This window comes from Penicillium samsonianum (genome assembly GCF_028829775.1).
Source record: "Penicillium samsonianum strain IBT 33392 chromosome Unknown utg000005l_segment0_segment0, whole genome shotgun sequence".
Classification (NCBI taxonomy): Eukaryota; Fungi; Ascomycota; class Eurotiomycetes; order Eurotiales; family Aspergillaceae; genus Penicillium; species Penicillium samsonianum.
The window spans coordinates 2,962,341-2,977,343 of NW_026643263.1; the positions used below are offsets into that span (position 1 = coordinate 2,962,341).

Here is a 15,003-nt window from a genome sequence, read left to right on the forward strand (position 1 = left end):
AGTATCTCGATTGCCAAATGTGGTTGAGGTATATAAACGTGGTGATAGTTACCTGGGGAGTCAGCGAGTATGTAGATATAGTCGCACAGGGAGGAATGGGAGAAGAAAATACCCTGATAATATGTGATACTCCGTAGGAGAAGTCACGGTCTGTGACTCGGTTGAAGTATAGAGAAAGATAGTATGAGTTGTAGAGAGGATGTCATGTGGAATGATAGATTATGTTTTTCAGGACTTGGGGACTTGGTATTTATATGTGAGTAGCGGCAAGATCCTCGACGAGGACTGCATATTAACAATGAACTTGTATGCCCTTTGTTAAGATGGTGATCAAAAATATAGACAAAGACATGAATGAGACTGCCCCAAAAATTGATAAAGAGAGGACAAAGGTCTTTGAGCTAGGTTCGATAATTAGATGATGAATTCCAATGAGGCAACAAAGGACTCGTGGATTCCATCGAGGTGTGCAGCTCCGCAAAGACCTCGAGATATTGACTCGAAACGTAGTTGCCAATGCAGTCCTGAACGTAAGACGCCTAGATCATACACCAAAAACACCATTGTTGTCCTCCTTGGCATCTTTTTGCGCGTCTTTTCACATTATTTATCTCTGTTTGATAGCTTGTTTCTTCTTGTTCGAGTATCATGCGGTTGTACAAGCGATCCAGCCACATAATCATACCTAATAGCCATAAACAGACAGAGAAAAAGACCGGATAGTCTATAGTATATGTCTATTCGTGGAGAAGAACATCAAACCAGCATTCGAGGAAGCGGTAAGAATATGGATAAAGGGCGAAGAGGCACAAGGATTAAGATATGGCGGCCGGTCAGCTTACTTTCAATATCCATTTGATTGAAATGTACATGATCAATAGATGCAACAGTCATTCACTCATGCTAAGATAGGCAATACTGCCATGTAACCTCCATCACAATGGACAGTTTAAAACGCACGAATATGCACAGTCTCTTGTCTGATATCTCTTCAACCATACATGCCATCCCATTCCTCCTCCTCATCTTCTTCAACAAGCTTCTTCTTCGCCTCCGCCTTGTCTCTCTGCTGCTTCGCAAAGTCCACACGGTCAAGCGGACACGTTCCGCGCAGCCGCAACCAGGGCCGCACACATTCCAGATCGAAGCGGTGTGTCGGGTGGCAGGGCAGCTGGACGACGAGCGGGTAGGCGTCTTCCATGAAGGGGTTGTTGCAGATAGGGCAGGTATCAGAGGGTTTCAGGGATGCTTTTGGGACGCGTTCGAGCACTAGAGAGATCCAGGCGCGGTTAGCTATGTAAACGACAAAGGAATACCCCGCTGATTGCGGGGGAAGTTAATGGACACGGCGAGCTAGGGGAGTGCTTCTTACTATCGCAGAATTCCTCGTCAACACCCTCCACCTCCCGCGGTGGTGTATCTGCCTGCGAGAGCAGCGACTGGATCATCGTGGTCAGCAAATCGCGACCGGTATCTGAGTCGGCATTATCGGCGCCCTCCTGCGCGTCGGGGTGCGGCGCTGAATCGGCTTCGCGGCGCATCATATCTAACGCCTCAGCGAGAGAGAAGAATGCTGCGCTCACATCTCCTGGGACGGGGACTGCATGGGGTCTGTGGTCGGGAGCTGGGGTGATCTGGGACAAGGCTGAGAAGAAGGTGGAGAGGTCGGGGCGGCGGCGGCGCACGTTCGGGGCCGTTGAGGGGTCGGTGGTATTGTGTTCGACTGGAATGATATTAGTTTTGGAGATTCTGGTTTTATTTGAGTAATGGGGATTCGTACTTTCGTAGGTCGACATGGTGGGGGATGGAGGACTCTCAAGCTTTCGGAGGAGCTGTTTTATGAGGAATATGGGCGGGGAGAGCCCATGTATTGTGTGACACCTTTGAAATTGTTTGCTTTTTGTTGCACAAGATTGAGCTGTAAAAGAGAAATGTAGATCGGGTGCAGGTGGCGTAGGTTGTTCTTTATAAACGAAGTTCCCCGAAGGCAGAGAGTCGATAACGCGGCGCGGCAGTTCTGATTGGTTCGTCATTATACAAGCTCATGGAAGGGAGATGTTAACGAATAACGCACATTTAGTAATTGTGAGGGAAATGGTGACATAGCTCTAATACTTTAGGAGATTTGGGAGCTTGATTTGGGAGACTGATATTGCTATATATATTCATGGACTATGCCATACTAAAAGGCTACATGCATTCAGAACACCACATTGCTGCGCATTCGAAGGACAATCTCATTATTAAAAAGGAAACTGATTCATTCTAGATAGTTATGGAGTCATATTATATGCAAAATGTTCGTGAAGCTTCCAGGTATACCTAGCTAGGTACATACTAGGTAGCCCTGTCATCCCAACGCCTGGACCCAGGCAGGATGACGCGATGAATAATCCCCACCCTTGCCCAGGTACCTACACTCTTTTGCTTCCAACATGGGAAATCTCATAGCTTCTCAATTTCTCCATTTTCCTTACCCGATGACTTCACTTTTAACAAATACTGTGTCCTGGCACGAGGGCGAGGAGAGATTACACCACTTGCTTCGAGTCCCTCACGGCGACAACCCGACTGCCCCGTACCTGAGCTCGAGAGCTGCATATCTTGTTGAACAATCCCCCCTGCTTGCCCTGGGCACATTAGATTCCCAAGGCCGGCCATGGTCAACGATATGGGGCGGCACAGCGGGCTTTGCAACGCCAGTTGCCGAATCGCTAATCGGGCTTCAGACACAGGTGGACAGCAAATACGACCCCGTTGTGCAGGCATTATTGACCGGCAATCAAACTGATGCAGACATAGGAAAGATGGTATCGGGGCTGGCAGTCGACTTGGAGAACCGTCGGAGAGTGAAGCTGTATGGCAGGATGGTGACGGGCTCCCTGTCTGACGGTGATGCCGGACAGGCACAGATGGTTGTCCACATTGAAGAGAGCCTTGGGAACTGCCCCAAATACATGAACAAGAAGCATATCGTACCTGCACAGCCTGATTACAAGCTGATATCCGACTCGCCACAATTGAATCCTACTGCAGTTGAGCTGCTCTCTCGTGCGGATACTATGTTTGTATCCTCATCTCATGGCGCATCAACCATGGATACAAACACCCGTGGTGGTCCGCCAGGATTTATGCGTGTTGAATCCAACAATGCTAGCGGTGCTGTCCTTGTTTATCCCGAGTACTCGGGGAACAGACTCTATCAAACGCTGGGAAATCTAGAAACAACACCGCTGGCCGGTTTTGTCGTTCCCGATTTTGACAGCGGCAACGTGCTTTACTTCACTGGATCGACCGAGATATTAGCTGGGAAAGACGCAGCTGCTGTCCTACCAAGATCGAATCTCGCCGTGCGAGTCACCATTGCTGCTGCAATCTTTGTTGAAAATGGGTTGGGCTTTCGTGGTGAGGCCGGAGAACCTTCTCCATACAATCCTAGCGTGCGATATCTCGTCAATGAGCAAAAGGTCACTGGGACCCAAGAAGACAGTGGTTCAGACACAATGGCAACTTTAATTAAAAAAGAAGACATTACACCATCCATCCAACGGTTTCGGTTCCGCATCTCCGGCCCCAAACCAATTTCATGGAGTGCGGGACAGTATGTCACACTGTCATTTGAAGATGAGCTGAATATGGGCTATAGCCACATGCGAGATGACGATCCAACCAGCCTAAACGATGACTATGTTCGAACTTTCACCGTATCTTCGTACCCCGGTCGCGATATACCCGCTGATCAATTCGAGATCACGGTCCGACGACATGGTCCCGTTACTAGATATCTCTCTCACGTAAATGAGCGAGCCGGCCTAGAAGTACCACTCAAGGGATTCGGGGGAAGCTTCCATGTGCCTGGAAAGTCCATCGCCCCCTATGTGGCGGGCGGTATTGGCATCACGCCCCTTCTCGCACAGCTTCCAGAGTTGGATATCTCCCAGCTGCGATTATTCTGGTCAATCTCGATCAATGATCTGGGCCTGGTGCATGATGTTTTCCAGCGGTGGCCACAGTTGCCCCTCTCAACGACTTTGTTTATCACCAATGTGGAGCTCGATGGAGCCGATCGGCAGATGTGGGACGGCATTCAGTCGTCTGGGGTTCAAATGATACGACGACGGATGCAGGCTGAGGACTTGGACCTTGCACTAGCAGATGTTTGGTACCTCTGCGCAGGTGTTGCGTTGAAGCGGATGGTTCTAAATTGGCTGGTGGGAAAAACGGTGGTCTATGAGGATTTCAACTATTGAAGAAGAAGATTGAAGTTGATCTTGGTATTCGTTCTAGGTTTGCAATATCTGCATTATTTAATATCCAACTCTTTTATTTGAAACAATTGTACGAAGATGCGAGCTGCGCCGATAAAAATATAAAAATAGCGCCATGACGCACGCCCAAACGTGTCAAAGTGGAGCGCCGATCGCGAAGGTATTGGCCTTAGGTAGGGGCTTCTGTGTCGGATTCCTTTTCTTTCATCTTCACATCTTCACATTTCGCCATGCGATCACCCTCAGTCAAACCCTCGGCATACCCGCCGTTGCCATTTCATCTCATCCGCTTCCTGATCTCTCTCTCCTCAATCGTGGTGGGCGTGATCTTGGCGGTGTTTACCTACCACCTCCACGCCGATGGCTACAAACTACCATATTCATTCCTCGTGGTAAGTAAACATTGAAGTAAACCCTCTCCTCTCAAGCAATGCTAACAAAAAACCCCAGCTCTTCGTCTCAGCAGGCCTCTCCCTCCTCAATATCTTCCTAACATCAGTAATCCACTGCAGCTGCGGGCTATCAACAAAACTCTCCATCTCACTCAACATCCTCCTAACAATCCTCTGGGCGCTATCCCTGGGCCTTCTGAGCTGGAGCTTGGCAAGCACCATAACAACATCCTGCACAACCACCTACTGGGGCAATTCGACCGGCATCGCCGTGTGCCGGAGCTACAAAGCCCTCTTCACATTCAACGTTATCGGCCTGGTCAGCTACATCGCAGCGGTCTGGCTGGACGTGATCGTGCGCCGTCGCCAGACCCGTCTCGGCGCCTACGACGCCATGGGATCCCACCCAGGTCTCGATGACTCGGGCGCTTTCGACGTCAAGATGGATGACCGCCACAACGAGTCCACCCCCGCCTTGCACGATTATGATAACGTGCCCCCTGCGATGTCCGGTGCCCATGGTCCGGCGCATGCGGATACTGGTGAGGCACAGAATTATTATGATACTGCGCCTGGCATGAGTCACCGTGGTGCGCCTAGGGTGCGCTTCAGTTCTTATGATCAAGATGGACATCAGAGGCCGGCTGAGAATACTGGGTATGATCCTGCTATGTATCGCTGAGTGGGCTTTTGGTATTTTTAGTACTTGGACGTTCTTTCTTTCTTTCTTTTCTATGCTTCGATGGCAGCAAGCGGGATGTTACGATATCTATTTGGGGTTGCATCTCAAGGTTTATATTCGGGTGTTTTGGGTTGATGACACGGAATCTGCATGACGGCGTTCGATGGATCAATTACTGGGATATGTGATATTTATACGAGGGTAAAGTCCATAGGTATAGCAGGTAGTAATGCGAGAAATCCAACAACTCTTTCATTTTGGATTCGTTCTAGATAGATTAAAACAAAAAGATCCTTAGATCGGCTGCGCTCACGAAGCAAATAACCATCCAACCATAAGATAAGATGAGATGAGACAAACCCGACAATGAAGGTGTATCAACGAGAAGATCAGGGCGATAATTTTCGACCAAAGATGACCAAAACTCAGTTTACATAATGACCTCGTTGGAAACATCCTATAGGGAACGTTAGTCAATGGCACATTGAGAAAAGAAAATAAGAAATAATACATACCCGCTTGAGCTCCTTGTAAGGCAGACACACACAGTTCTGCACGCGGACCTCATCACCAACACCACACTCCTTGCCAAGAATGGTGATGCTCTGCACCTTGATACCCTGCTTGACAATGCTGGTAGAGTGGCTGGCCAAGGGGATGGGTGTGCCCTCCACGCGAGCCCAGGCACCGACACGGCTGCTCCAGCCGATGATGGAGTGCATGACGCAGGCGTCATGGCGGATCTCGGAGTCCTCAAGGACGATCGAGTCCTTGATACGGGCACCGGCGCCAACCACGACACGCGGGCCGATCGAGACGTTAGGTCCAAGCTTGGCGGTGGGGTCGACGGAGGCAGTGGGGTGGATGTAGACCGGAGGTACGATGGTGGCAGAGGGGGCAGTGAGTTCAGGAGACTCGGCCTGGAATGCCTTTTGGAGGTACAAGGCGTTGGCAGGCACGGCAGAGCCGGCGGACTTGATCTGGCGCCAGAAGTCCTTAGTTTCGTGGACGAAGAAGCGGTTGCTATCGGCCAGATCAGAGAGGATGTCTTGCTCCAGACGGAGGACCTCGCTCTTCTCGATGTCCTCGTCGTCCCCGGTGGCCACGAAGGAGGATTCCAGGTTGTCGGTGGAGGGGTACGAGAGGAAGCGGGGGCGGGTGGTGCGGCGCTTGATGGCGCTGCGGATGGCGGGGAAGATGCACTCGGTGGCGAAGAGGTAGACGCCGCAGTTGATCAGGTTGGAGATGTGCGACTCGGGCTTCTCGACGTAGTGCAGCACTCGCTTGGTGTGCGAATCGGACACGATGCATCCGAAGTTCGTCGCAGTGTCGTTCGACACCCGTGTACCTAGGATCACAGCCTCGGCGTCCTTCTCTTCGAATAAGCGCATCATCTCGCCCAGCGGGAATGAGCAGCAGACATCGGCGTTCAGCACGAGCAGCCGCTCGGGCTTGCCCTTGAGGATCGCATCACGGAAGTGGTACAGCCCACCTGCGGTGCCCAACGCTGTGTACTCCCGCAGGTAGAGGATGCGGAGCTGGGGGAATTCCTTTGAGGCATCCTTGATGAAATCCCGGAATACGCTTTCATCGTAGTATCCGACCAAAATCACTTCGCGTACATCGGGGACCTTCGCCACCGCTTTCAGGCAGTGGTGGATGATGGGGTGGCCGGCGACTTCGAATAGGGGCTATAGGAATTGCGGTGTCAATTATTGTCCAACGCAGAGCCCCATGGGCGATCAAATGAGATGCATATGCATACCTTCGGCACATCGAGTGACAATGGGCGGAACCGAGTGCCTCTGGAGGGGCCTCCGACCTGTGGACAAGGTGTCAGTTCAGTTATTGTTTATCGCGATGATTCCATCACTCACCAAGATCACGGCCTTGGTGGAAGCCTGAGCATTGTGATTTTCACGCATTGGTATATGAAGCATAACGGTATGCAAGGAGATGTAAAGACTAGAATTCTAAGAACCCAAAAGGCCAGAGAAACCCCGTAGCTCCAAAAAACGCCAAGACGACGCTTTCGGTGGGGCACCTGACAACATTTTACTTTCGGCCTCACACATTTTGAATGCTTCGCTGATTTATGTTATTTATCTGATTCTTGAACAGTTTCGTCTTGATATATACTATATATATCTAACCCTTGCCGAGGGCTATTTGTTGACAATCTCCGAACATCTCGACAGTTGTGGGGTACTGGGGTCTGATAACCTTCCATGACGTGCCCTTGGCGGTCTGTTCCTATACAACCTACTGGGGACAGTTAGGGCTTGGGCCAAGGACAAGAGCAGATAATATTCATTCTTGTAGACTACACCATTCACGGAGGTCACATGTTCACCCTCATTTGTATTTAAGCATAGATTATATACGTTCTTAAACTGCCCATCAAACTCCTCCGGAATAGTCGAACTTCCAAAGGTTTTACTACTCTGCCTTCAGTTTATCCATTTATGATACATGATCGTTGTCAGTTAGAAACATCCAAACTTCTCTTATTGCTCCGAATCCCGATCTTCGTCACTAACAACAGCATCCTCAAACCTTTGGCAAAGCGACCTTTCATACTCCTCCTTATCTCGGAGCTTGGCAGCTAACACTTTTTCAATATCAGGAGCCCAGAAATCCGATACAACCCGTGCAAAATCGTCTTTTGACTGACTGGAAGGTGCAAAAAGGGGGTAAATATGTTGAGAGAAGAGGTTGAATGGACCTTTCGGGCTGTTCAAAATATGGAAACACCAAAGGTTTTCGGGTTGCCAACCACTTGAATTTAGGATCGAAGCTCACTTGTCAATTACGCCAATGGGGATGGAGAGGTCTGCAGGAACTGATTGTATTGAAGGAGACAAGCCGAATACCATATCAGGAGACGAAAGAGAGAAATCAAAACTGCAAGAAGCACAAGGGAAAAAAGGACAGGAACAGAAACATAAACAGAAACAGGAACAGGAAACCGAGCAACAGAGTCGAGAGATTCACAGAAGGCAAGTCCACAGAAGACAAGTTCCTAAACAGCCGACTCCTCCGAATTGTCTTTCGCCACCTTCTCAGCAATAATTCCATCGGCTCTGAAGTCCCTCAGGTGTACTCGCAGCAAGTAGGAAACGAGAAGTTTAGTTTGGGGGAACGGCCTGTTTTGCTGCACTTTTTTGCCTTTCTGCTCTTGCCATGTCTCCAAACCCTCCATTCGTGTGTCGTCATACTTATTCTTCAAGACCAACTTCTTTGGGCCAGTCTTAGCTTTCCTCTTAGCTTTACCCTTGCCTCTCCCCTTGCCTTTCCCTTTACCTTTCCCTTTACCTTTCCCCTTGGATTTCCTCTTATGCTTGAGCGAGCTGCTGTTTCGCAAGCTGTAGCAGTTTCCACAGATGATGCGATCACAGGTGAGACTGCTGTCCTGGGTGCGATCGAGGTATGTCTGACCGAGAGTAGTCCACCTCTTTGCGTAGAGGGTATGACAATCTTCGCACCGAATTTCAAACGCCTCGAGCTCGCTGGGTCGAATCCCAAAAGATCCTTGATTTTCGCAATGATAAGAACAGTCCCTACAGATCCACTCCTTGAGAGTTGGATGCCATTTCCGTACATCTCTCCAATCTTCTTTGGAAAGTGGATTGTTCTGCTGCTTCTGGAAGGGATGATGGCAATGCCAGCAGTTATTCCTTTCCCTTGTCTTTCTAAAACGCTTGCCTGCATTGCTCTTTTCCCAACATGACACGCAGGTTCGGAATGTCTGCCATGCAGCGGGGTTCGAATTTCCACAAGTTAAACATGTCAGGTTTGCATGTTTATTTTCCCGGGCTTCGCGGTTGCGTCTCCTCTGCCGACGCATGGCACAAGTGGCACACCAGTATTGCTTGTTCTTCTTTCCATTTGAATCATAGGCGCGATGAAAATGTCCTTTGCTTTCTGTGGCACCACAGTCTGAACAGTACTTTTCTGTTTTGGGGGCCGGTCAATTGCATACCTCGTCCAGTGAGAGCGGCACTTTGAACAGATAACACGGTTCTTGTCTCTTGGATGCCATTCCCATTGGGTGGACTCTGTCGCTTCGCAATTCGAGCATGGACCAGCTTTGGGGCGGCCCTTCAAAGCGACAAAAAAGTCCGGCGGCCGATTAGTGTCATTCCGGAATCGGTACCAGTAACAAGCTGAGCAATTGTACAACACAGCAACTTCGCAAGCGGCCGGGTCGTAATACCATCCATTGGCTGCAGTGCTCTGACTTCCACAATTTTGACATACGCGCGCACCAACAGTCCATCCACACTTTTGTTTCAATGGCATAGCGTGGTTTAGAGGATGAAACATGCTCGGGGGTATCTCGCACTGTGCAAGTGCGCCGAGGTACATCTCATCGGTATAACCGTAACGTCGCCTGGCTTGACTGGTTTGACTGGGTGCATATGTATCCAGTAGAAGTGTCACCACTTGCTCAAGCAGGCGAACGAGCCATCTCGTATCCGCATGTGGAAAGTCGATTCCCTCCAACTGCTCCGGAAAAATCGCAATTTGCCGGTAAGACGGTACAAGCCCGTACTTCTTGGCATAGCAGTAGAGATACATTGCTATGTTGCCATTAGGTAAAAGTCGATCATCGCGTAAAATTGTCCTGGCAATTTGCTTGAACTTGGCACTATGGTCGACACAGCGACCAGAAACATTTTTTATGCTGGATCCCGTATAAAGCCCACTGGGAACCTCACCCTGCTGATCAGTGGCGGAGTCGGTCGAATCTTCATCAGGCACTCGAGGATGCTGATCAGTGGTGGAGTCGATCAAATCTTCATCGGGCACCTGAGGCTGCTGGTCATTGGATTGTGCCAAGCAGATCAAATAGATCCCCGGACGAGTCAACGAGTGATCAACGTTTGGTAGAGCAATTATATCCTCATGCGTGAGAGTAGAACGCACAAGGATTGCTCTTGTTGACGCGGGGATGACCTCTTTGAAGATTTGGATAATCTTTTCCGCTGAAGATCTCCCTATCGACTGCTTGAACCCACGATAGACCCACGTTTCTGGTGACATCGTCTCTTCCCAGTCGGTGTCATCTGTCTTCATCTTCAGGAATTCCGTTATATTTCCCACTCTTCTGTCGCACCTCTCAAGGCAGGCATCCTCAGACTCGTCAAGGTTGGAGGGGGGTTGGTTGGGGAAAATGGTCCACCAATTGTCGGTCGAGAAATATTGAGCTTGTTGCCGTCATCAACATCTTCGTCGTCTTCTTCGTCGTCATCACCTTCGTCGTACTCAACTTCCAATTCCGACTCAACATGATCCTCAGAGTCTGGGACACAACCAAGGGTATTCAACTCTGCATCGTCATCATCGGGGTCGTTTTCAAAGACGGTCTCATCTTCAGCGTCAATGGAATCAGCGAGGTCCTTGGAGTCAAGGGACTCGGAATCATCATGATGGATCTCGGAATAGTCGGTCATCTCAGTGTCTTTGTCCTCTAAAGGACCCTGAGGCTGGCTGGATGTCGTTGTGCCGTTGGGAAGCCCTTTACATCATAGGGTTAGTCGTATTCACCAAAAGATAGAGTCTATATATGGCTGCCCAGGGTGAAGTACATCACACATACTTTGAAAGGAAATGGGTAAATGGCACAACGGCCATGAAAATGGGCAATAAGGAGATCTTTAGATATTCAGGACTCTTGAGAAAGTATATTGGTGAACCTAGAGAGAGGACATATTACAGACTTAGAGGATATTCTTCTATGAAGTACGGATAAGACATCAGATATGGGCCATTCTTTCTTCCATTGGTGGATAGTCGAAACTGTTAAGAAGAGCCTAGTGAGGCATTATGCCTTATACTGGCACCCTTGTGCAAACAGCCCGAAATCAAATAGGGCTACATACCTACATACGCTGGACTACCCTGTATATGCAGGCCAACACCGAATAGTTACCTGGGGGAATATCCGTTGACCGCCATGATCCAGGTTCCCCCTGGTTCCAAGGTTTCAATGTCAGAGATCTTGCACTGGAATGACTACTCCATTCTATCCTTTAAAAACAAAGACTTAGAGACAGAATTGATGTAGAATATTGAGAAAGCAAAACAATCATAGTGAAACAAGTGTAGGTAAGCACCACCCGTTCTTTTACTTCCATTCAATCAACCTTTCTGTATGAGATATTGATCAAGATACTTAAAGCAAAGACTTGTTGTATCAGATATTATCTTAGTCTCTATATGCCTATGTCTTTGTAAGATTGGACCCACCAAGTCATGCATTATGCACTATGCCAACGGGTCCAGTGCAAACAGCCCGGAATCAATGAGGGCTGCATGCCCTAGACTGGCCTGGATATGCAAGCCGCCATAGAATCTAATCTTTATGAACAACGAACCTCCATTGACCGCCATATTGGTGCATTGGTACATGAGTAGTACAGCGAATTTTATGATGCCGGTTGTTCTAATATAGAGGGGTTCAAAAGCGTTGACCAACAGTTGAGAGGCATGTGGTTAGCTAATGCCACTGATTGCGTTCTGAAGTTGGCAGACGTATCCGTAGCTCGCTTCTTACATCTCGTTTTTATATACCCCTGCTGTTTACTCTTCTTTGAACTCCCTTTCTTGGGATTCGACATATTATCAAGTCTCATCGGATAGCAACCGATAGGTTAGGACCTTTCCTACCAGGTATATCAGAGCACCTCTCAGTTTCATACTATATGTAGCCATCCATACCTCCGTGTACAAATTCGCAAGGGCAACGTTGAACCAAAATGTAGAAAGTATCACCACGCCTAGGAGGCAGCTGGGGGACATGAATTACTGTTAGATTTTGTAGCGTCAGCTTCTAGTTTCTTTAATAATCTAATCCTTTCTCATATTCCACTACGTACTGAGGCATCTGGCTAGTTAGGCCTTGGTTTCCCCAATTACATCCATGGATATATATTGTATTAATAATACTTACTGAAAGACAGCATAGGTGATTGGTTTACGTTCTACGCTGAAATTTATTTTATTTCTCTATGGATAAGCAAATAAACCCAGCAAAGTAATTCAACTGGAAATTCATTTGTTTAAAGTCTAAGCAGGTACGTATTGACTAGTTACCTAATTAGGTAGTATCAATCAATCAAGACGGATGCAAACCAAACGAAATTTATCAAGCAGCTGTGATCGCGAGCCCCCAATCCCGTGATCCGCAGTAAAAAGATCTTGCGCATACCAATTGTTACCGAGGCGAGAGAAAGAAAGGAGCCTCCAACAAGACAAGGCTCCACCAAAGAAATAATACCGCTGTTTTGTCGCCAGCATGGTAATTATTGCTCGGTCAACGTGCCATTTCCATATCAGCCTTGGAGGACTGAAGGATAGTAAGCCGAGTTGAGAGTTCGCAAGCTAGTTCAGTCATAAAATGCCCAGTTTCGTCTTCGAACTGGGGAAAAAAGGAGCGAATTTCTCATGGGAAGTGGCAACAAAACCGCATAGCTCTTTGCGAGCAGCATCCACGTTAGTATTCGACGAGAACGTGCTCCCATAGACAATCTGAACCGCCTTCGCTAGACAGAGACTAGTTGCTTGGGGTGTGTTCTGCTAGACAAGGCTCGAAACAGGCCTTCATCTGAGTCACGGCAAAGCTTGATAGCTCATCAACGAGATATTTGTGGGCGAACGAGTAGAATTTCGCATGTAGTACTATAGCCTCCCCCGTGTAGCTTCGGGTGGCAGGTGGGAGGCTAGTCTCAGTATCTAGGTGAAAAGAAGTAATAAGTAAGCGGACAGCTGAGTGCTAGGCTCTTAAGCCTTGGAAATCCAGTCATCTTACCGTCCTCAGCATCTAGTTCAGTCAACATTATCTCTGGCTCTGCATCTCCCCTGTTTATAGCCGACTGCCACGGGACATCGTATTGCCGACCATAACAAAATTTCAGGACGCAATCAATCGTTTCTTCATCAAAACAAGACCAATCCAATGTTCCCTATCCGGCATTCTTCCATGGCCCCGTCACCCTAGCAGTCAACGCAGATGCACCAAAGCACCGGGCTGGACATAGAAAATGGTTTTGTTTTTGCCAACAACGGCTTTCATTGGGCCTTGCATGAAAATACTTTCGGTTATCAGTATTGGAATGGGGCAGTGGGAATGAGATATGTCGGTCCCTTTTAAATGGTTTCCCTTCTATCGAGCTCATGATGAGCACCGCGCAGTTTCCTCAGTTACATACGGAAGTCGTCGAAGAAAGGCCGAGGAATGTGATGCACGTTCATGAAGAAGCAAGAAAGTGATCAGCAGAAATCAATGATGATGATGATCTACCTACTGCTATAAAGCTCTCTATATGAAGATATAAAAAAAAGATACAAAGGGATGAAAGCCACAATGCAACGGAATGAAAAGGATCCATATAGATAATAACGGAAGAGGGGGAGGGGCTAATAGAACAGTGATACAAAGATGACCGTGACAACCACATGGCAAACACATATTAACTGTACGATTGATGCATCTATGCAACCTCATAGAATGATGATGTTGGTATACATGGCTGTTGTTTGTCAGAAAGTCCCTGCAACGGCGCTAGACACGGGTGAGACGTTGTGGCCTTCTCAGAGATAGGGGCTCCTTTCCGCATTATCTGGCTGTGCATTCCTCGACGATACGGAAATATGTGTTCTATGTCTCTGGGAAAGCTGTTAGTTAATTGACAGATCGCCTTTGTTGAGCAGATTTCTAATGGCGTATGAATATGTGTGAGTGCTTTAATCCAACTTTCTTTCTCCTTTTTCTCCCTTCCTTTTTCTCCCTTCTTTCCTCTCCTCCACCTCACATTATCATCGATTGCTTGACCAAATCGGCACCAAACTACTCCAACTACACATGTACTTTCAACAATAGCTCTCCGCCGTGAGCCAGTCCTTCGTGAAGGACATATATGGACAGCGGAAGTGTTGAATGAGAAGATTAGAGAAGTTAAGGCTATGTAAATCCAATGTGTCAGACGAACCAACGAAGAAAAATGCAAATACTGCCTGAAGGAGGACGGTCCTTTCAATTCTAAGAATGGGAAACGACACCCAAAAAAGAGATACCAATTGATATTTAATATGTACATTGTCGTTTTTGATATTTCTGCTCTGTTATTCATTTATGTGTATATTCTTTTCAACTTCATCGATATCTTCATCACCCCATCACATTCGAAACATTATTGAGGTGTATAGGCACTTCCCGAAAATAACCACTCTAAGTCTACAGATACGAACTATCTATGGATTAATGTTCTCTCACTTGAGTCTCACTTTGCTCTTACCTAGCCCTTAGATTTATTTCATTTCAAACTTACGTTTACCTTATCCTTTATCTACAGAATCTTTCATCTCATCCTATCCTTTTTGTCGGAGATCATATGATATATGCCGTTTGCTACCAGTCATCTAATCATGGTTCCTCTCAGAAGTTTCCTCTATCTTCAATGCACTTCCAGATTCTGCTATCCAGTACTTCCAGGTCTATCTCCTCTCAGGTTATGAGCACCTTGCTCGGATGAAGCTTGTTTAACTGCATCTTCAACGCCTCGAGTCTTTGGTGTCGCATCCACACCACCCCACTGCCGAGGTCCCTACACCAATCAGAGATCTCCACCCGAGCTGGCGATCCTGTCTCGATACCTCA

The 15,003-nt window shown here is 47.9% G+C and overlaps 6 protein-coding genes across 6 annotated transcripts; 2 read left to right on the plus strand and 4 right to left on the minus strand.

Moving 5' to 3' along the window:
* Positions 1–832: 832 nt before the first annotated feature.
* On the minus strand, positions 833–2,102 carry N7471_010017 (uncharacterized protein). Its single transcript, XM_057282736.1, has 4 exons — positions 2,075–2,102; positions 1,781–2,017; positions 1,373–1,723; positions 833–1,269 (listed from the first exon to the last, which is right to left on the minus strand). Exons 2-4 carry the CDS (start codon positions 1,794–1,796, stop codon positions 992–994), a joined length of 645 nt encoding a protein of 214 aa, XP_057133619.1. The 5' UTR covers positions 1,797–2,017; positions 2,075–2,102; the 3' UTR covers positions 833–991.
* A 378-nt stretch (positions 2,103–2,480) lies between these two features.
* Positions 2,481–4,250, plus strand: N7471_010018 (putative oxidoreductase, FAD-binding; the record flags this gene model as incomplete). The annotated part of the gene is made up of 1 exon (XM_057282737.1): positions 2,481–4,250. The coding sequence occupies one exon, from the start codon at positions 2,481–2,483 to the stop codon at positions 4,248–4,250; it is 1,770 nt and encodes a 589-aa protein (XP_057133620.1).
* A 248-nt stretch (positions 4,251–4,498) lies between these two features.
* On the plus strand, positions 4,499–5,342 carry N7471_010019 (uncharacterized protein; the record flags this gene model as incomplete). Its single annotated transcript, XM_057282738.1, has 2 exons — positions 4,499–4,660; positions 4,719–5,342. 2 exons carry the CDS (start codon positions 4,499–4,501, stop codon positions 5,340–5,342), a joined length of 786 nt encoding a protein of 261 aa, XP_057133621.1.
* Positions 5,343–5,772: 430 nt separating this feature from the next.
* On the minus strand, positions 5,773–7,282 carry N7471_010020 (mannose-1-phosphate guanylyltransferase; the record flags this gene model as incomplete). Its single annotated transcript, XM_057282739.1, has 4 exons — positions 5,773–5,799; positions 5,858–7,033; positions 7,108–7,164; positions 7,220–7,282. The coding sequence occupies 4 exons, from the start codon at positions 7,280–7,282 to the stop codon at positions 5,773–5,775; spliced, it is 1,323 nt and encodes a 440-aa protein (XP_057133622.1).
* A 1,849-nt stretch (positions 7,283–9,131) lies between these two features.
* On the minus strand, positions 9,132–10,798 carry N7471_010021 (uncharacterized protein; the record flags this gene model as incomplete). Its single annotated transcript, XM_057282740.1, has 2 exons — positions 9,132–10,411; positions 10,462–10,798. The coding sequence occupies 2 exons, from the start codon at positions 10,796–10,798 to the stop codon at positions 9,132–9,134; spliced, it is 1,617 nt and encodes a 538-aa protein (XP_057133623.1).
* A 2,102-nt stretch (positions 10,799–12,900) lies between these two features.
* N7471_010022 (uncharacterized protein) lies at positions 12,901–13,183 on the minus strand (the record flags this gene model as incomplete). The annotated part of the gene is made up of 2 exons (XM_057282741.1): positions 12,901–13,079; positions 13,156–13,183. 2 exons carry the CDS (start codon positions 13,181–13,183, stop codon positions 12,901–12,903), a joined length of 207 nt encoding a protein of 68 aa, XP_057133624.1.
* Positions 13,184–15,003: the final 1,820 nt, after the last annotated feature.